Source organism: Idiotropiscis lumnitzeri, chromosome 6 (genome assembly GCF_059441095.1).
Source record: "Idiotropiscis lumnitzeri isolate Australia: NSW breed Sydney's pygmy pipehorse chromosome 6, RoL_Ilum_1.0, whole genome shotgun sequence".
Taxonomy (NCBI): Eukaryota; Metazoa; Chordata; class Actinopteri; order Syngnathiformes; family Syngnathidae; genus Idiotropiscis; species Idiotropiscis lumnitzeri.
In genome coordinates, this window is record NC_142396.1 from 12,438,112 (window position 1) to 12,458,817 (window position 20,706).

The following is a 20,706-nucleotide window of genomic DNA, read 5'->3' on the forward strand; positions in this document are numbered from 1 at the left end:
GGTTGGTTGGTTAAACATTATGAATACTGTGATTATAAGAAAGGCTGAGGATGTTATGCTGTGAGCATTATCACGGCTAATGAAGCTATATTTTGGTTCTAGCACCATCAATATTGTATTTTTAATTTTAATACATGATGAAGGATCAGAAAATAATTTAGTTTTTTTTCCCCCTGGAATGATTTTGTGGGAGTAACATTTTGGGCAAAACTACTAAAATGAGGATGAATTATTATATGCAGTGCAATCTTTTTTCAATAGGGGATGAGTTCCGGGCAAACAAGTCAAATTGACGCATTTCAAATTATTTGTTTTTGAAGGCAATATTGTGTGAATTGCTTTATGTTGTTTTGCCATCCCTGGTCTATTATTGGGTGTTAACACAACACGAGGCGGTTGGAGTTGCAAACTGGCAATAGCAAGACAATATTTTATTATTAGCGATGCTGTTGCGTCAAATGCAACTTTGTGGGGTGTCTTAAAGGACAAGAAAGTATGTTGCATGATGTTTTGAGGCAGACTTCTGGTTTAGTGTTGGTGTAACTCAGAGAAGTATTTATATGGTGAGAAAAAAACATCCCCTGTCAATCAACTCCCACTTTTTTAATTACCTATTATGCACACGGAATTCGGAATGATCCCTTTTGAATATGCACCCATGTCATTTTGCTGACCATCAGCTGCTTTTAAAGATGTATGTTGGTTCACAGGGATCTCAAGTGAGTGGATCTGTGCTCAGTGTGCGTGTCTGTAGGTGTGTGCGCGCGTGTGTGCGCGCGCGTGCGCGCGCGTGCGTGTGTCCCTGTGTGCCAGCAGCCTTTATGTTTTCCTTTCAGTTTCCTATTCCTGCACTGAGGGGAGAGTGCTTCCTCTTGAGTCCCCCTCCTCTTTTGGAACATATACCTCACCTTCTGCCTTAGTTCCGATTATTGAAATGATTGTAAATTAGTTTGAAACAACAGACTTCTTCAATCATTTGTTTCTGAAAAAAATAATATGATGGCGAGTAAGTAAAAAAAAAAAACTATATTACAAATGGGTTTCCTTTTATTTTTGTACGTATGTGCTGTGCACAGCAGTCAACTGTATTCCTGAAATGATAATAAAAGAGATTTTGTAAAAGCTGTTGTGATGTCTTCAAGTTTCTATGTTTGACATACTTTAGAAACATTTGATAACTGTTCACTCAGAAAATAAATGGCATCGTGTATTTAATTTGATAGAAATTATATATATTTTGTGTTTAAAAAAAAAAAGTTTTTAACTTCGATAAAAGATGCAAGGACAAGTTTGTCATCAGTTTCTTCTTTTCTCAAATTTCAAACATGACATTCCCATCTTGTCTCTTAATGCTTTGCGCACAGGGTGATGTTCAGTCCCACTCCGGGATTCTGCACCAATATAAATTGTGTTTACTTGCCCATTTTTAGACAGTTGAATAAATACACTGAGGTTTAGAAAGGCAAACGAGGTGAAATTTGTGAAAATGATGAGAAAAGCCCATAGCAGAGCTGACAAGTTGTAGAAATCCACTTCCCAAACTATTTGTCTTAATAAATAAATAAATAAAGAAATAAATAAACAAATAAAGAAATAAATAATATATATATATATATATATATATTATTATTATTTTTTTTTTTTAATTACATGACAAAATGACCACTTATTAGAGAGTGCCAATTACAAAGATGACTGTGTGGATGATGATGGTGTGGCTAATGCAGGACACCGCTTCTCCTCTGTGGTGCGCTCTCAGTTTACACAGTTGGCCGTCTAGGCAAATCATGTATTTTAGTATCCAAAGAGGCTGAGGCATTCCTTGTTACGCTGCCAGTTAAAGCTTGCAGAAATTCCACAAAGGCAACCATAAACCACTGACAAACAGCAAGGCTTTGTGTCATTTGGATAAATGAGTTAGTCGGTTCATCGACCGTGTGTTTAAATAGACCCGCTGGACTTTCTCCTCCTTCAGAGAGTTGCTCACACACGAACCAACGGCGCTCGCTCTGCTTTGGTAAGGAGAGCGCGCCTTTCCTCAATGACCATGCAAGTGGCTTTCTTCCCCTTCCTCCTGATTGCCGCCCATGTGTCTTTACCCGTGGATTGTAAGTCGACGTTGAAGGACCCAGAGGAGCTTCAGCAGAGATTGATCTTGAGCTCAGGATCGCATGCAGATACGCCAGCCAGGAGGACACATTACATGCTGCAAAACGCTGGATCCATGAGGAAACATTTTCTTGGCCACTTTCTGGGTGAGTCCACAACTACGCCATGTTTGGATTCTTATAAACTAAGCTGCTTCATGTAGGAGTAGACTGAATTAATTCAAGTTCTGAAAAAACTTGCCTCTCTAAATGTGAAGACTATTCACTAATTTGAATTGTATTTAAACTGACCAAGACTTACGTATATTGAGATTTTGCCTGAAATTCTTGCAGTTCGTCCAGTAGAGACACTCAAGGGCAATTATGTGTCCGTATTTGACCTGAGAAGAAAGCGTTTTGTGTGCATGGACTCGGAGGGGGAGCAGTACAACTTTGTGAGTAATTTTTGCTTTGACTGAAAACAACTGTTGGCGACCGTAAAAAAAATGCATGTTCAGGTCAGGGTTCATTCAAGGTGCCAAATGTTCACCAAATTGTCGCCAGTCATTTGCTTGTACTTTTACAAATGTTTCTTTTTTTTTTTTTTAATGGGGAAGTCAAGTCAAAAATGTTTTTTAAATATGTTTCCATGCGTCCCTACTAGCCTAAACACTGTATTCTGGTTTATTGAATTATTATTATTATTATTATTTTTCTTAAGTGGCAGCCATTACGCCATATTCTATGGCTTGCTGTCGACTGAAAATGACATCATAGTGCCTAAGGGCTCAGGTAACAAATGTCACAGCGCAACTGTTTTCTGAGTTTGGTCATGTGACGTTGGCAAGATGAGCCATTTGGCACTGTGGCGTCCTTTTCAGTCGACAAATTGTGTAATATAGCGGATGCACTAATGACAAACCACAATACTGAGGGGAAACACTGTATAGCACATTGTTGTTCTTTTCTTACCAAACAGAGGCAAAAGAACAGGAGAGACTGTCTCTTCAGCCGCATTGGCTTGATCATTGCAAACCAGCGTGGTGTGATTTACTCCCCAAATCGAAGTCAGCTTCAACTTTCTCACCCTGAGTCATTGGGGCTGTCTTCCATCTCACCAAAGTGCTTCCTGGCCCGCTTGGTGAGGAGACATAGAAGGAGCGAGGAGGTGAACCCATCTGACCCTTTAAGGTCCGAGTTGCATCCTTCTCATTCCGTCAAGGATCATAAAGATTCGGATCACGGCCAGCCGGAACCAGACCAGACGGGAGCTGTCTCAAAAGAGACCATCTCCTCTAGCGACGACGACCCCTTAAAGGTCTTACATGCAAACGGGCCTGTGAGTCCCGTCAAGACCAACATAGCAGACCGAGCGGAACAAGACTGACTTCATGGAAAGTGTGTTTTAAGTTTAAAGAATGTACACTGGAAGGCCTAAGCATGAACACGGTCGGTTCCCGGAGATGGGTCAGAATGACTTTTTCCATAATGACATAAAACGTTTGCTAATTTTCAGGCAGATGTTTTACCATGTTGTTAAGTGAATTACTGCTATTAAAAAGACATTTTTAAAAAATAATTTTTTAAAGACATTACAAATGACGAAGATGCGCCCCATGCATCTCAATTTCTCTTGTAACGCAAGTGTAAAAAGAAGTTAAGCAATTTAGAATGAAAAAATGTGAGTGATGTTAATGTTGACACTCGAGTCTGCTAGGTGACCTAACTTGATAAACAGTCCCCTCGAAAATGATCGGAACAGCAAGGTCAATTCATTTGTTTTCGTTGTATACCCCAAGGCATTTGGCATTTGTTTAAGATCAAAAGATAAATATGAGACAAAAGTTCAGAATTCCAGCTGTTATTTCATGGTTTTTACGTTACATGTACATATATTGAACAACTCAGTACAGTGGACTTATTGTTTGAAGCCACCCACACAATCCTAAAGTCTACAAAACCATTTTGTCTGGCAATTCACAGAAAAATGTGTCCAAACTAATCAGGAGACACAACAAGATAATGTCCCAAAACACACTGCCAACACAGCAAAGGACTTCATCAGGGGGGGAAAAATGTGGAAGGTCTTAGGCTGGCCGAGTCAATCACCGGACTTTAACCCAATAGAGCCTCCATTTGGAGGGGGAAACCCCCAGAAACAAGAACTGAACGAGGCTGCAGTAAAGACCTGGAAAAGCATTTCAAATGAAGAATGCGGCAGTCTGGTGAAGTCAGTATGTCACAAGCTTGAGGCAATTATTGCAAGTAAGGGTTATGCCCCCCCCCCCAAAAAAAGAATACATGTAATTACTGTGAAATAAGAGGTAAAATTCTGAACTTTTATCTGATATTCATCTTTTGATCTGAAACCCTAATGTCTTTAGTATACAACAAAAAGAAATTTTTGGCTGTTCCAATACTTTTGGAGGGGACCGTATACTTTTATGGAACACCTTTGTTGAGGCAGGTCCTTCTTTTGGATGAAACATTTCAGACTTAATTCTTTGATGCTCGCTGAATGAGGTCTTGTGAAGTACACTCAGATCTTGGTTTTCAAGGCTTTTTTAAAAAATTTCTAAAATTTAGGTGGAGTCCCAAATGAACCCCTAACACCAACGAGGGCAATCTCACACACACCTGTCATCCGTTTGCAAAGTAGTCCAATTGTCACAAGTACAATTGAAGCATTTGCTGATACAATATAGCTCCAATTTTGCCAAATGTAGTTCTGTAATGACGATCATGCAGGGACAAGAACGTGTTAGCTCGCAACAGTGGGGTCGTGTGAAAACATTAGATGACGTCATGAGTCCGTTTTAGGTAAGCGCGCAGCTCCTTGAACCTTTTTTTTTTGTCAGTTAAACTTTAACCCATGTGGCAATGTTTATTGAGCGTATGAGAAATGTAACATCTTTGGAAGTAATTGTGCCGATTTCTATATGTGTTGATTTTTGAAATGCTTCATGTTGAATTCATCGTAATCGGCCAGTGTGTTTGCAGTCATTTATGTCAGGTGCCGGACACCGAGTCATACAAACGATAAAGGTATTTATTTTTCTGATTACGGTAGAGGAGCCATTTTTATGACCGCGTGTTATTATTTATATAGTTGTTTTTTTGTAAATTGTCATGTGGATTAATAAAAAGTTACTTTTTCAATGATTTAGGTGTTGATGTCGAGTTGTTTTCATACGTTTCAAATGTTTGAACTTGAATTGGTCATTTGCAGTTAATTGATAGCAATAGTCACTTATTTCCACAAAAGTCTACAGCAGCAGAGAGCTTGGCTGTGTCGTTTTTTTTTTTGTAAACTCCTCAACCATCTGAAGACCAACAATAGAAGCTGAAGCACAACCCGCACGGTCACATCAATGAACAACAGCGCGGTCGGTGATAGAATGATGACGCTGCCTTATTTTCAGTGGAGGAGCTCGACTTTTATTCATGGTCTGGACAAGTTTATCTTCCGCTAAACAAAACTTGTAAACACAAAAATAAAAATAAACATACATTCTTGTGTTGAATAAAATCGTGAGCGGGCATGTATACACGCACGCGCGCACACAGTACTCACATTTACGCGTTATTCAGTCAGCAGTCTCGTATTCTCATAATTGTTTCATTTTTCATTCATGAAAAAAAGAAAAATAGATTTTGTGTTCATTAAATCCGTTTTAAGTATCCTCTTCCTGTCAACATCTTTGAGCATTTTGATAAAACAAAGTTTGAAATGTTAAATTATTTGAGGTGAAATGCAAATAATATGACAACATTCGGTTGTGCCATTCCTTCACATTGGCACTGCTTTATGGCATATTGGGGTTCTGGCATTCAAGATGCTCACTTTATTTGAATGTTTAATTAATTTATTTATTTTTTGTAACTATGAGTTGACTACTGAGATGCGGCTTAGATGGTGGATGGATGGATATTTTGTGTGCTAAGAGAAATGAAACAACTGCAGTACTGCAAAACAGCATGGCTGTCGTGAAGTCAATTATCTGGAGTGTCAGCAAGGGAGGTCCAAGCAAATTTCAGGTAGTCGAAAGCCAAACCTGACCCCACCCCCCAACCTGCTCTGCCAGTGCTCACTATAAAAAGTTACATGAAGGTGGGCAAATCATCAAGCCATGAAACAGGTGCAGGGTGCTGACCATTTACAGAACATATATGGACAAACGTCCTGGGCGTAACATAACACTTGATCAATAAGAAAATAAATCGGCTCGGGCCTGATAACGCTTGACTTCTGTTCTGTGCACCAAGCAAGACTGATTACGTTGAATAGGAGTTGAATAGGAAAGAACTTGCCTGGACTTTAGTGCATAACGCGACTTTTTGACAATGTGTACCACACTGAAAAGACAAAATACGAGAAAGAAATGGTGAAGTGGTTATTTTATTTCTACTCTCTAATTTTGTTGTAAACCCAAAAGAATTTGTGGGAAGTCTGACATTCACTTGTTAAAACTGGGACTTCTCATCATGACTTTTCTTTTCAGTGTGGCCTTAATACTAAATAGTGTTCACATGAAGTTTGGATCATGTCTCAGATATTTGAAATAAAAATCCACTGGCTATGTTTTCACATGATCTCCCTTGTTGACAAACAAGCATTGAATCTGAGACACTTTGAATGCGTCGTCCTCTTTCGTCAAGGTGAGCAAAAAGCGACTCACACCTGCATTGGGACTCAAAGAGAACATGCGTGCTCTGCTGCAACCGTCGGGTACGGGGCATTGTAAATCGTCCACAAGGAAGCGCATGGTCACGCACAAGTAGGCCCCGTGGGAGACTACCAGGGCGTGAAGGGGGAGGTCGTCCGCCTCCTCGCCATCTACGCAAGGTGCGGAAGAGTGCTCGTCGTCAACTCTGTTGGACCAGTGTTCGGACCCGACTTGCTGAATCATTTTGAACCAAAACTCTTTGACGCGCTGCTTCACCTGAACACAGGAAACAGTTGTTATCGACACGCATGTCAAACGTAACATCCTTTATGTTGCCTGCAAAAGCTTTCCACTATCAAGATTAGACTCCGCTAGGTTTAATAATACAGAGACTTTATCACAATACATAAACAATTGATAAGCCTCGATAACAAGAAGGCCAGATTAGAGTTTGCCAAGCATCTAAAAAAAAAAGCCTTTACAGTTGTAGAAAATTACAAATGTGACAAAACCATTTGAAAAGAAGATAAAGAAGGAAGGTCTAAGTGTAAATCTTATTTATATAGTACATGTGTTATTACATATGGATAAATTAAATTTGATGTATGCATTTGTTGAGTTTCTTAAAACTTAATGATCAGGCTGAAATTGGTTTCATATGTTTAACATGCTATATAGACAAAAGTATGAATGCATTAGTGATAAGAAAATGAAGCTTCAAATTTGCTTCATGAACCAGTTGCTGCTGTATTTTTTTTTACTCCCGTAGATGGCACTCTTTGTTCAACATTGAGCTGAAAGTAGACTGACTTGCCATTTCTTAAACCCTTTTTTTTTTTTACACCAACAGTACCACCTAGAGGAGTCAACAACAACTAGTTCATGAAACAATTTTGAAGCTGCATTTTACATGCATAGTATGCATGTATGGCTGTCGATGGGACTCGTTTCCATATAATGATTGATGATTTAACTGCTGATAAGAGCAGCACTATCAATTCTGAAGTGTTTCGATCGGACACACCAAACTGAATTTTGCGAGTGCATTGGAATCCTGATGCAACAACGCAATGACGGCGCAGCCAGGCGCTGACTATGAGCCTCAAATCTATCTTTGGCGCCATCCTCCTCATCGTTTTCACCATCATGTGCTCGTCTTATGCTGCAATGGAGCTGACTAACTCCAGAAACTAATAGATGAATAGAGGCAACACATTTCTGAAATAGAACATCCCAAACACGCAACAAAGTGGATGGACTATGATCACAAAATGTCATCCAAGCATGTGGATGCAAAGAGGCCCTCAAATTCCCTCTTCTGGACACACTTGCGCACTCACTGTTTGTCCTGGTATGCATCGCCCTCTGGTGGCGTACTTTGTGCCAGGCTGTAATTTCATCTGCTTCAGGGTGACCAAAGCATTTTGGCAGGGACTCCAATTTTGTGTTTTGCCAGCTTTGCTGCATCAGATTTCATGTTCGTGATTCATGTTACTTCTATATTGGTATCATGAAAATCAAGGGTTAAAATTGTGAATAATGAATCTAGGAGGCCGTATCATTTGTTTTAGATTTATATTCCAGGAAAGTCAAACTCTGTAGGAAGTATATATATATATATATATATATATGTGCGTTTGTGCATATGTATGCACGTGTGTGTGTGTGTGTAAAAAACATTCAAACTGAGATGTTGATGTAAATACAGCAAACATACAGTAACTATTACAATTATATCGTCCTATAATCACAAAGAAACCACACAAATGATAATTATCAATTAATAATCACCAGATATATTCTTATTTCATTAAATGTTTGTGTATTTTTTTATGTGGGTTGAATTATTTGCATACTAGCACAATCTTTGGATTTACAACAATACTAGTTATGCTCCAAAAGTTGAACTTTGATTAAGAAATCTTCATTCGTGGGTATTGTGTTCTCTATTTTACAGTCCAAGTGTTGTAGTGCTTATTTAGGATTTTACTTGTAAGAGCCTCACCTGCTCTTGAGTCTCTCCTTGAGGTGGTGTGAAGATAGCGAAAGACTGGCCGGCGGCTTTGGCCATATCCTTTGCCTCCTGCAGTCGCTTCCCTTCTGCTATCCCAAAGCTCTGAAAAACAAAAAGCAAAACGAAAATGATTTATTTGATTATTCCAAAATAGGAAAAGATTCTGCACGAGTACAAAAGCGCTTTGGTTCGACTGACTTTTTCCTTCAGTAGAGGGTCATAAACCAGCTGGAGACCAGCACAACTACTGTTGTGCTTCACAATGGTTTCGGCAGTCTGCAAAGGAACAACAGCAATTATCCATCCATTTTTGGTAACATTCATCCGGTTCAAGATCACAGGAAGCTGTCAGTGCCGCGGCACAAGAAGCGTCAGACAAACTTTTACACTTCCATTGAGCCCAGGCTGCATGCACATAAAACAGGCAAGAGTCATCATTTAACATGAAAAATTATTTTCTTTGAATAGTAAAGTGGACTTTCTTAAGTGGACATCATATAATTCAAAATTGGATGAAAATCAACAGATAAAATATTAAAGTCAAAGACAACACTATTATGTATGATATGAAGTGGTAGCAACTAACGCACTAAGTTGACAATGTTTTGCTTTTTGGAGGCTTAATGGCTCCTAAAGTGGCTTAACAGCAGCGTAGCAACTTGGGCAGCGCATGCGGCCCTGTCCTGTGTTTGCATTATTTTCCTAAGGGAAAATTAGACTTCAACCAGCATCCCAGATCAGACTGTGTTTGACCTTCATTTCGAGTGAGTCTTTTTTTCTTTTGTAAAGTAGACGTTTCTTTCTCGCTTGCTCCAGTTGTATATGTAAAAAAAGAAAAAAAATCCAACCTGTCGCGCTCGCAGCATGTCACTGACAAACAGGTTGGAGAACTTGACATCCTTCAGGTAGCGACCTGCAGCCTCGGCCTGCTGCAGTCCCACCTCAGACAGGGGACAGTCTATGGCCTGGCCTGGATTCAAGACAGGCAAAACACAATAAAGTGATGAGGAAAAAAACACCTTTCACATTTTACTTTGGTTTTTAATAATACCTTACCTTGTAGTAGGCCCTCTTTATTGAATTGGGTTTCTCCACTGTAGAAAAATACATTATTCTATTATGAAACATATTACACAGGAAAGTAAAAAAAAACAAAAACATATTGTGTTTTCTATGCAGTGTCAATAACTGTACTGACATCTAACGTCAATTCAAGGTTATGAAAGGCCAGCAATGAGCTATTTTAGCAAAAAAAGTACAGTTATTTGTCCATCCACCCATTATGTGAAGCGCTTCTCCTCCCTCGCGAGGGTAGTGGGCATGCCGGAGCCCATAAGTGCAAAAGGCGGGGTACACCCTGGATTGGTTGCCAGACAATCGCAGTCAGTACATTTGTGTTTGATCAATAATAATCTATTTGATCCAACAATGCTTCTTGGCAATTAATTGCATACCATTGTAAAGCCAATTCATGACCTGACCACATACAGAGCTCCACTGCTCATACTATAAATGTATGTTCCTTACAAACGTGACACCATATAAAAGGGAAGCATTTTACAACAAAGAAACAGGCCATCAAACACAAACGTCCTCACTTTTTGCAGTTTAGACATTACAACATAAGAAGTACCGCCATGCTACTTGTTTGATTTAGTCACGTTCGCCATGTTTTTAATGTAATTTTATTGATTTATTTTAAAAGGGACAGTGCAAAAAAAATAATGAACATTTACATGTAAACATTGCAGATTATAGCTGTCAGTGGTTTGTTAATGCAACATTTTACTACACAGATCACTCATTCAGTTTTAATTCATGCCTACAAATGTTTTTCATACAAGGAATCCCCCCCCCCTCATTGTGTCACGTTTGGTCAGTGATGGACTACAACGCGTTCCGATTTACGTCAAACTGGGTTACGCCGCTGCCGTAGGGAGGGCACTAAGTTGTCAGAACACACCGAGTTGAGGTTTTCTGCATATAAACATTATGTGTAGGCTTTTGAAGGGGATGACATAAATGGCAGCGTGCTATTTAAACGAACTGCTCCCACCTGTGTAAACCACGAGCGATCTATTTAGAGCGGAAGTGGATACTCTGCGACACCGAGAGAGTACCGAAGGGTCATTGTGACATTTTGTGCCCTCTGCTGGTCACTCTGATATACTAGAACGTCACTGCACAATCAACTCAAGTTATGATGGATTAAGTACATTTGTTACTAACACTATGCAAGAATTCTAACACGTCACGGTAGACTGTACGCCCGTGTATATGTCAGACTTGTTAGCTCACGGCTATGTTCTGAGCAAAGTCCACAAAGAGAGTGTAGCTGTGTGTGCTCTGTGTAAGCTGCTGCTGCACTTACTGTCGAACAAATGTCAAGCCGAACGTTACCGCTTTCATTTCCTGGAGAGTGCCGGTGTCGTGTCAAAGTCTTACCCTCGAAAAAATCTGTATCCCTGTCGCGGGAGCGCGCACGCATTGACTGAAGGCGGGGCGGTGTTACTACGTTTGTTTTCATTGAAAGGCACGAAGAATGAATGATTTTGTATTTTTGATTTGCTTTAATTTAAACTAGGTTTTCCATAAAATTGGTAGTCTTCGTCGGTGTGGTTTTCAGCGCACCATTCGCTACAATTTAACACGTAAAGTAAGCGTTTGACTCCACCGAAATTGGGAATAGGTGGTATCCTGTTAGAGAACACGTAATTGTATTCCAATTGACTGATTTGTGTATTTTTTATAACCACTGATAGCCGCGTCAAGAGTAGCAATAGAATAAAAAAACAAATAGTCACTCGCGTTCTGCGTCAGACTCGAGGTGCATTCACTGACCACTTACGCAGTAGGAAAGTTACCAGGGTATGCTGATTCTGGCAGCACCCGCCAGAATAAGTACCCCCGCCCATCTAATCACAAAAATATTAACCCAACCCATCAAGTGACTTATTCTGTGGATCATCTTGAGGAAGTGTGGCAAATTTGAGCAGGATCCCTCTTTCCAAAGCAAAGTTACAAGGGGGGATACAGATTCTGGCAGGTGCTGCCACAATAAGTACCCCCCCTCTAATCACAAAAAAAATACCATTACTATGAGCACCGTATATGCCCTTCCATCACGTACTGAATACTATTTTTTTCCATGATTACACCAAATTAAATTTACTTTACCTTATTTAATTAAATCACCCTCTGGTTTATTTTACCACGAGGGCAGTACATGATATATCACTCGCACAAAGTTTAACAAGATTTATTCAGAGGTTCATCACGTAAATATGATAAACCATGGAAAAATAAGACAAAGTAAGTATCCATGTTCTCCCCATACCTGCGTGGGTTTCCTCCTTGTACTCCAGTTTCCTCCCTCGTTCCAAAAACATGCATGGTGGGTTGATGTAACACTCTAAACCAGGGGTGTGCAAACTTTTTGATTGGCGGGCCACAATGGGGTCTAAAATTTGACAGTGGGGCCGGACCAGGAGCAGATGGATGGAGTGCTTTGGTAACCTCACCTCATCGGAGGAAAAAAAATACATTTAATTTTAAATGAAAGTGAACAAAAGCATTACAACAATATATGTCTCTGAAAAAACACAGTGTTTAGAAAATAAAACTTTAACAAGGTTTATTCATTTTATATTTTTCAAATTCGGCGGGCCGGATTAAAACATTTAACGGGCCGCATGTGGCCCCGGGCCGTAGTTTGCCCATCCCTGATCTAGACAGACAAATAGTATTTTTAGGTGACAGACATGGATGCCTCCGGAGGAGTCACGCCGGCGTGCGTGGCCGCTGTGGCCGAGGAGAAGCACCCTCCCCGGACCGGAAAAACAAAGAAAATAAATAAATAAATGAATGTAGAATCCCACCTTTCATTTCACTTGTGTAGGCGAAAACCGGATTGCAGGACCGCCGAGGGCACACCGGAGGGCGGCTGAGTCGGTAAAAGTTGAAATAAATAAATAAATACAAAAAGAACGAGAAAAAAAAAGGTAAAAACGAAAAAACTCCCCCCATTCATTTCAATTGGCTAGGCTAAAATGGGCTTGCAGTCCTGCCGAGAGGCCACCAGAGGACGCCCCAGTAGGCAAACGTTTGACCCCCCCAAGCGAGGGGTCAGTTATGCGACCAGGGGTAGCCGTCAGGCGACCAGGGGTAGCGTTTAGGCGACCAGGGGTAGCTTTTAGGCGACCAGGGGTAGCGTGTAGGTGACCAGGGGTAGCGTTTAGGCGACCAGGGGCATTGCAGTTCCGCCGAGCGACATTAGGGGCGCTGCAGCAGGCAAAAGTTGATACCCCTAGTCAGAGGGTCATTTGCCTACTTCCGAGGTTTACCCGGGTTTTCCAAAACACCTGGGGAACATTTTTAGGAACCGCGTTTTTTGTTACAAAAAATTCTTCTATGTCCACCCCCGTGAGCGCAAGTGCTCAATGGTTCCCGCGGATAAGAGCTGCCAGGCGGACACAGCGTGAATTTCCAGCAACGTATCCGACCGAGGAAGGCTGTTGGTGGGCGCGGCGCGGCTCACAGCCCACCCTCAGGCACGGAGCTCCGGAGGATTTTTCCTCCTTATTTCTTCTAAGTCCTCTTCCTAACGGTGACTTGCAGACATTGTATCCGACCGAGTAACGCTGTTGGCGGGCGCGGCGCGGCTCACAGCCCGCCCCCAGGCACGGAGCTCCGGAGGATTTTTCCTCCTTAGTTCTTCTAAGTCCTCTTCCTAACGGTGACTTGCAGACATTGTATCTGACTGAGTAACGCTGTTGGCGGGCGCGGCGCGGCTCACAGCCCGCCCCCAGGCACGGAGCTCCGGAGGGTTTTTCCTCCTTATTTCTTCTAAGTCCTCTTCCTAACGGTGACTTGCAGACATTGTATCCGACCGAGTAACGCTGGTGGTGGGCGCGGCGCGCCTCACAGCCCGCCCCCAGGCACGGAGCTCCGGAAGATTTTTCCTCCTTAGTTCTTCTAAGTCTTCTTCCTAACGGTGACTTGCAGACATTGTATCCGAGCGAGTAACGCTGTTGGTGGGCGCGGCGCGCCTCACAGCCCGCCCCCAGGCACGGAGCTCCGGAAGATTTTTCCTCCTTAGTTCTTCTAAGTCTTCTTCCTAACGGTGACTTGCAGACATTGTATCCGAGCGAGTAACGCTGTTGGTGGGCGCGGCGCGGCTCACAGCCCGCCCCCAGGCACGGAGCTCCGCAGGATTTTTTTCCATCTCTTTCTTGTTTTTTTTTTCTATCTCCTCTTTCTTGGTTGTTTTTCTATCTCCTCTTTCTTGTTTTTTTTTTTTCTATCTCCTCTTTTTTTTTTCTATCTCCTCTTTTGACCGCACCACACCAACCACTGACCGATTGGCAATCATGACCCGCCATCGGAGGGCCCCTGCCGGCCCCGGCCTCGCGCCGGGGTGTTCGGGTGGACGGTTCCTTCGGCCTGCGGGTCGACCTCTGAGCGTTGGCCGGCACTTCCCTACAGTTCCCCCCGCCCGCAAAGGGTGGGGTGAGAAAATGGCAATTCCCATGACTTGGGTCCGACGCAGGAGGAGCGGTTCTCCCGGCCCCACTGCAACACACCAACCACTGACCGATTGGCAATCATGAACCGCCATCGGAGGGCCCCTGCCGGCCCCGGCCTCGCGCCGGGGTGTTTGGGTGGACGGTTCCTTCGGCCTGCGGGTCGACCTCTGAGCGTTGGCCGGCACTTCCCTACAGTTCCCCCCGCCCGCAAAGGGTGGGGTGAGAAAATGGCAATTCCCATGACTTGGGTCCGACGCAGGAGGAGCGGTTCTCCCGGCCCCACTGCAACACACCAACCACTGACCGATTGGCAATCATGAACCGCCATCGGAGGGCCCCTGCCGGCCCCGGCCTCGCGCCGGGGTGTTCGGGTGGACGGTTCCTTCGGCCTGCGGGTCGACCTCTGAGCGTTGGCCGGCACTTCCCTACAGTCCCCCCCCCCGCAAAGGGAGGGGTGAGAAAACGGCACTTCCTATGACTTGGGTCCGACGCAGGAGGAGCGGTCCTCCCGGCCTCTCACCACAACTCGCACCCACACCCTACCGACTGCACCACACCAACCACTGACCGATTGGCAATCATGACCCGCCATCGGAGGGCCCCTGCCCCTGTTCGGGTAGACGGTTCCTTCGGCCTGCGGATCGACCTCTAGCGCACCACCCCGCGCGAAACCGCTTTTGTTGCGAGACCGAGACGACCCTGTCGAGCGCCCGTCGGCCACACGGGCCCTGAGCTGTCCTATCACGGGAGTTCCGCCGCGCTCGCGGGTACCCCCCGCCGCCCGACTGGGGCGGGGGAGCCCTGCCCGCGTTCCGCCTAGCGGTCCTTCCCGCTTAAAGCATGTTTCTCACAACCTACACACGTCGCTCCCGAGTGCGTGTTGCCTTCGCGGGCGTTAGGGCGGCTCCGGCCAGAGCCCATCCCGAGGTCCTCCCGACTGCCTCACTGCGCATGGGGGCTGTAGCGGTAACGGAAGTTTCGTAGCCCACGTCCAATAAATAAAAAAAACGAAGGGGGTTGGGGTGCCGCCGGGGGTAACCCCGCGGGAGGCCGTCTCCCGCGGGCGCCGCCTGGTCCCCGCGCCCGACCCCACCTCTGCTCCGGTTCCCACCCCATTCACGCACAGACCACTGGACGTGTGGGCTACCTGGTTGATCCTGCCAGTAACATATGCTTGTCTAAGCCATGACATTCAAACTGCGAATGGCTCATTAAATCAGTTATGGTTCTGTGGCAAGTCTAGAGCTAATACATGCAAAAGAGCGCCGACCCGTCCGTCTCTGCGGGGACGCGCGCATTTATCAGATCCAAACCGGGTTCGGTTTGCCGCGGTGCAGCGGGCCGCCGGTCCTGCCGGCGGCTGTCGGTCACCGCGGTGCCGCCGGCCCGGCCCCCCCTTTGGTAACTCTAGATGACGCCCGAGCCGATCGCCGGCCCCCCTGCGGCGGCGATGTCTCATTCGAATGACTGCCCTATCAACTTTGGAACGGGTAACAGGGAATCAGGGTTCGATTCCGGAGAGGGAGTCTGAGAAATGGCTACAACATCCAAGGGAGGCAGCAGGCGCGGAAATTACCCACTCCCGACACTGGGAGGTAGTGACGAAAAATATGGCGAGGAACAATTGGAGGGGAAGTCTGGTGCCAGCAGCCGCGGTAATTCCAGCTCCAATAGCGTATCTTAACGTTGCTGCAGTTAAAAAGCTCGTAGTTGGACCACGGGACGCGAGCTGACGGTCCGCCGCGGGGCGTGCCACCGTCTGTCCCAGCCCCTGCCTCTCGGCCGCCCCCGGGATGCCCTTGGGTGGGTGTCCCGCTAACCTGGGGCTCGAAGCGTTTACTTTGAAAAAATTAGTGTTCAAAGCAGGCCCGCGCCGCCTTGCATACCGCAGCTAGGAATGATGGAATAGGACTCCGGTTCTATTTTGTGGGTTTTCCCTCCTTGAACTGGGGCCATGATTGAGAGGGACGGCCGGGGGCATTCGTATTGCGCCGCGAGAGGTGAAATTCTTGGACCGGCGCAAGACGGGCCAGGGCGAAAGCATTTGCCAAGAATGTTTTCATTAATCAAGAACGAAAGTCGGAGGTTCGAAGACGATCAGATACCGTCGTAGTTCCGACCATTAACGATGCCGACTCGCAATCCGGCGGCGTTATTCCCATGACCCGCTGGGCAGCGCCCGGGAAGCCACCAAGTCTTTGGGTTCCGGGGGGAGTATGGTTGCAAAGCTGAAACTTAAAGGAATTGACGGAAGGGCACCACCAGGAGGAATTCCCAGTAAGCGCGGGTCATAACCCTGCGTTGATTAAGTCCCTGCTCTTTGTACACACCGCCCGTCGCTACTACCGATGGTTTAGTGAGGTCCTCGCTGGAGGCCGGCAGCGGTGCCGGTGGCTGCGTCAAGAAGACGATCAAACTTGACTATCCAGAGGAAGTAAAAGTTGTAACTTCAAGGGGCGCGGAGGGGTTGCCCGGCGCGTGAGGCTGGTGCGGAGGGGACAATTTCGCCCGCTCACGAGCGGGCGTGCCGGCCCGATACGCCCGCTGCGCGCCGGACACGCCATGTCCCGGGGCCGCATCCCGGCGGGGCAGGCTCAGTGTAGGTGCCGGGACCCGTGCGGTTGTGTTGGCCCGCGGGGGCGGGGGTTCCGGGAGGGGGATGCGGGGGCTGCCGCGGCGGTTATCCGTTTCCCCCCCCAACCTCCCCCGCCCCCGGTCAGGCGCCCCGCCGCCTCGTTCCGCCCCGCTCTGCAGTCACGTTCCCGTCACATGAACTGTCTGGCCGGGCCGTCGGTGTCAGCGGGGCCCGGCCGCCCTCGGCACTTTAAACAAACCAGTCACCGGGTACCCAACTCTTGGCCCGCCTTCGGCGCTGTCATCCCCAATATCAAACCTTTGTCTCCGATCTATGATCTCAACCAAATCCACAAACGAACAACGGTGGATCACTCGGCTCGTACACTTCGAACGCACCTTGCGACCCCGGGTCCCTCCCGGGGTCACGCCTGTCAGAGCGTCGCTTACCAATCGATCGGGAAGGAGGGTGGCCGACCCCGTCCTCCGCTACTTCCCGCAGTTGGGGGTTATTCGCAGGCCCTTGGCCCGACAGCCGGCCTCCGTCCCCTTAAGTGCAGCCAGCTGCGCTGTGCCGCGTCTCGCCGCGCCCGTCACCGTTTGTCGCGGGGGCCCACGCGGCTGCCAGCGGAGGCTCCGGCGCGGCGGGGCGTCGTCCCTGCCTCCATCTACCGAAGTCCGTACGGGCGAGCCCGGCCGCCCCCCCAGTGCGGGGGGGTTTCCGGCCGCCCACACACACACCCAACCCGACTAGGGAGTCGGGTTCAGATCCCGCAGGCGCAGGTCTTGGTGGTAGTAGCAAATATTCAAACGAGTGCTCTGAAGGCCTCCTCCACCGTTCGTCCCCCCCCGGGGGGGACGACGGGGGGGGGGCAGCGGGTGATGGTCGTAGCAAATATTCAAACGAGAGCTTTGAAGAGGCGCGAAGGGCGAGCCCCCCGCACGGGGGGGCTCTCGGTTCTGGTTCCAAGCGCGGCGAGGGTGCCCCGGCGTGGCGCATCTTTTTCCCGGCGCGACCTGCTCCGGGGACAGTGGCAGGTGGGGAGTTTGACTGGGGCGGTATCGCAGGTGCGGAGCAGAAGGGCAAAAGCTCACTTGATGCAGATTTTGGCAAAAGCTCACTTGATGCAGATTTTCAGTATGAATATGGACCGTGAAAGCGGGGCTTTACTTTCAAGCAATAGGAGTCAGAAAAGTTACCCCAGGGAAAACTGGCTTGTGGTAGCGACGTGGCTTTTTGATCCTTCAATGTTGGCTCTTCCTATCATTGAAACCGAATTCACCAAGCGTTGGATTGATCAACTAATAAGGAACATAAGGGATTAGACCATCGTGAGAATTTTTGTTTTACCCTAGGTGACCAGGGGTGCGGGCGTTTGGAGGAGATTTGCACTAAGTCCAACAGGGAGCCGGCGTTCGTGAAAGTCAGGCCGAAGAGGACGGCCTTCCCCCGGACGTGAGGTGGGCCGAGTGGCCCCTAAATTCAACACCTAAGTTCAACACCGTGGAGGCTCCGTCGGAGACGGGCCGGCGTTCGTGAAAGTTAGGCCGAAGAGGACGGCCTTCCCCCGGACGCGAGGTGCGGGGGTCCTGCCCCTGGTTAGGTGACCAGGGGCGCGGGAATTAGGAGGAGTTTGCAATAAGTCCAACAGGAGACTGGGGCCGGCGTTCGTGAAAGTTAGCCCACAGAGGATGGCCTTCTCCCGGACACGAGAAGGACCAGGTGGCACCCAAGTTCAACCGCGTGGAGGCTCCGTCGGAGACGAGTCGGCGTTCGTGAAAGTTAGGCCGAAGAGGACAACCTTCCCCCGGACACGAGAAGGACCAGGTGGCACCCAAGTTCAACCGCGTGGAGGCTCCGTAGGAGACGGACCGGCGTGCCCGATAGTAGGCCGAAGAGGACAACGTTCCCCCGGACACGAGATGGGCCCCTAAGTTCAAACGCATGGAATTGCACTAAGTACAACCACATGCAGTACCGCCGAGGGGCCACCGGAGGGCGCCCCACCGGCCATTTAGGCGACCAGGGGTTGGCCACTTAGGCAACCAGGGGTGAGCGAGTTATGCTACTGCGTCACACTGAAGCCGAATAGGAGCACCTTCCCTGGGCACGAGCTGTGCCCAATTGGCCCACAGGCCGGCGTGCGTCACACTTAAGCCGAATAGGAGCACCTTCCCGTGTAACCGAATTGAGGCTCCGGGGGAGGAGGGCATGCTGGGGAGGAGGGCATGCTTGCATACGCAATCAATCACAAATACACATTTACATATATATTTAAGTGCTAATACTATCACAAATAAATTTCACCAAGTAATACTGCTGTATTATAGAATGTTACATACTATAACAGTGCAGTCATTATGTAATATTTATGCTGTTCTCAATAAATTGGGTTAGTTGTTTTATAATTGTAAATCTATTTCTATGTGTAATTTTGTTTATTCTTGGATCGTCAGTCGGTTGCTTTGTGGGTTTTTGACTTTCTTTGCATGTGGGCTTATATCATTACTGGGACACCTGGACCTAATTGAGTATGTGGAGACACTTGGACGCGGCTATCAGTGGTTATAAAAAAATACACAAATCAGTCAATTGGAATACAATTACGTGTTCTCTAACAGGATACCACCTATCTGCATTTTGCCACTTAATTTGATCTCGCTGGAAACGATTGCAAAATTTCTTTGGTCTAACGAATGCAAATGCAGGTAATTTCCCCCCAATTTCGGCGGAGTCAAACGCTTACTTTACGTGTTAAATTGTAGCGAATGGTGCGCTGAAAACCACACCGACGAAGACTACCACTTTTATGGAAAACCGAGTTTAAATTGCAGCAAATGAAAAACACAAAATCATACATTCTTCGTGCCTATCAATGAAAACAAACGTAGTAACATCGCGCCGCCTTCAGTCAATGCGTGCTCGCTCACGCGACAGGGGATACAGATTTTTTCGGGGGTAAGTACTTTGGCACGACAAGTACAACGACGATAAGGCAAAAAGCCTTCCACATCAATTAAGAGCTGCTTTCGACGCGAGTTTCACAGGCAACAAAAACATGTCGCACACTCGACTTCCTGGGTAACCCCGAACGTCAAGCATACTGTTGCTAGCATGAACGCAAGTCCATTTCAAAGAGCGTCCGTTTTGCAAAAAATACGGTAAAGGCAGTGCGTCTAGTTATCATTTTCCATTGTACATTGTAAATGTACATTTACAAGCGATGTACTGTAAATACAAAAAATAGCACCCGTAACCGAGACAGTGCCTTTTAATACAGTTCACCTTATGATTGTAAAAATACTGTACATTCGTCAACATCTACATTTGGGTTTCACAATATTGTGGAAGGAAATTGCAGACTGAAAGCTGGCCAAATACTGTCCTCTGCAAGAGAAATTTGGTGAACAGGGTATAGTTTTTGCGAAACGCAATGCAAACGATTGTCAATATGATGCTTAAGATGATTAAGATCTTGTATAATTAATGAAAGGAAATTATGAATAGCAATTAAAGGTGTACCTAATTTTTAGTCAATGAGTCTACAAACATTCAATTAAATAAATACTGCAATTGGTGCTGTTGTTAAAAAACTGTTATGACTACATTTAGCCATTTAAAAGTTCTGTTTATTGGAGCATTAAACGTGAATTCCCCCCCCCCATCCTTTTTTTTTGCAGGTGTTTCCAACCGTGGCTCACAACGTCACGTTCTAGTAATTTACGGCTACTGAACTGTACTATGCAGTACTGTATGCTCCCTTTTGCAAACACACACGAGGAGTTCAGGAAACAAATGTTTGTAAAAAGGAAGCGAGGCAAGGAAAAGAGCGGTGAAC

General features: G+C 46.2%; 2 protein-coding genes and 1 pseudogene across 2 annotated transcripts; 2 read left to right on the forward strand and 1 right to left on the reverse strand.

The window, feature by feature from the left end:
- Window positions 1-2,005: 2,005 nt before the first annotated feature.
- Window positions 2,006-5,215, forward strand: LOC148335295 (uncharacterized). Its single transcript, XM_088299116.1, has 3 exons — window positions 2,006-2,255; window positions 2,442-2,542; window positions 3,067-5,215. The coding sequence occupies exons 1-3, from the start codon at window positions 2,042-2,044 to the stop codon at window positions 3,472-3,474; spliced, it is 723 nt and encodes a 240-aa protein (XP_088155242.1). The 5' UTR covers window positions 2,006-2,041; the 3' UTR covers window positions 3,475-5,215.
- Window positions 5,216-6,468: 1,253 nt separating this feature from the next.
- Window positions 6,469-11,566, reverse strand: tigara (TP53 induced glycolysis regulatory phosphatase a). Its single transcript, XM_088299677.1, has 6 exons — window positions 11,140-11,566; window positions 9,825-9,862; window positions 9,617-9,738; window positions 8,967-9,044; window positions 8,760-8,870; window positions 6,469-7,030 (listed from the first exon to the last, which is right to left on the reverse strand). The coding sequence occupies exons 1-6, from the start codon at window positions 11,175-11,177 to the stop codon at window positions 6,665-6,667; spliced, it is 753 nt and encodes a 250-aa protein (XP_088155803.1). The 5' UTR covers window positions 11,178-11,566; the 3' UTR covers window positions 6,469-6,664.
- A 3,871-nt stretch (window positions 11,567-15,437) lies between these two features.
- Window positions 15,438-16,811, forward strand: LOC148335297 (18S ribosomal RNA; annotated as a pseudogene).
- The last annotated feature ends 3,895 nt before the right edge of the window (window positions 16,812-20,706 follow it).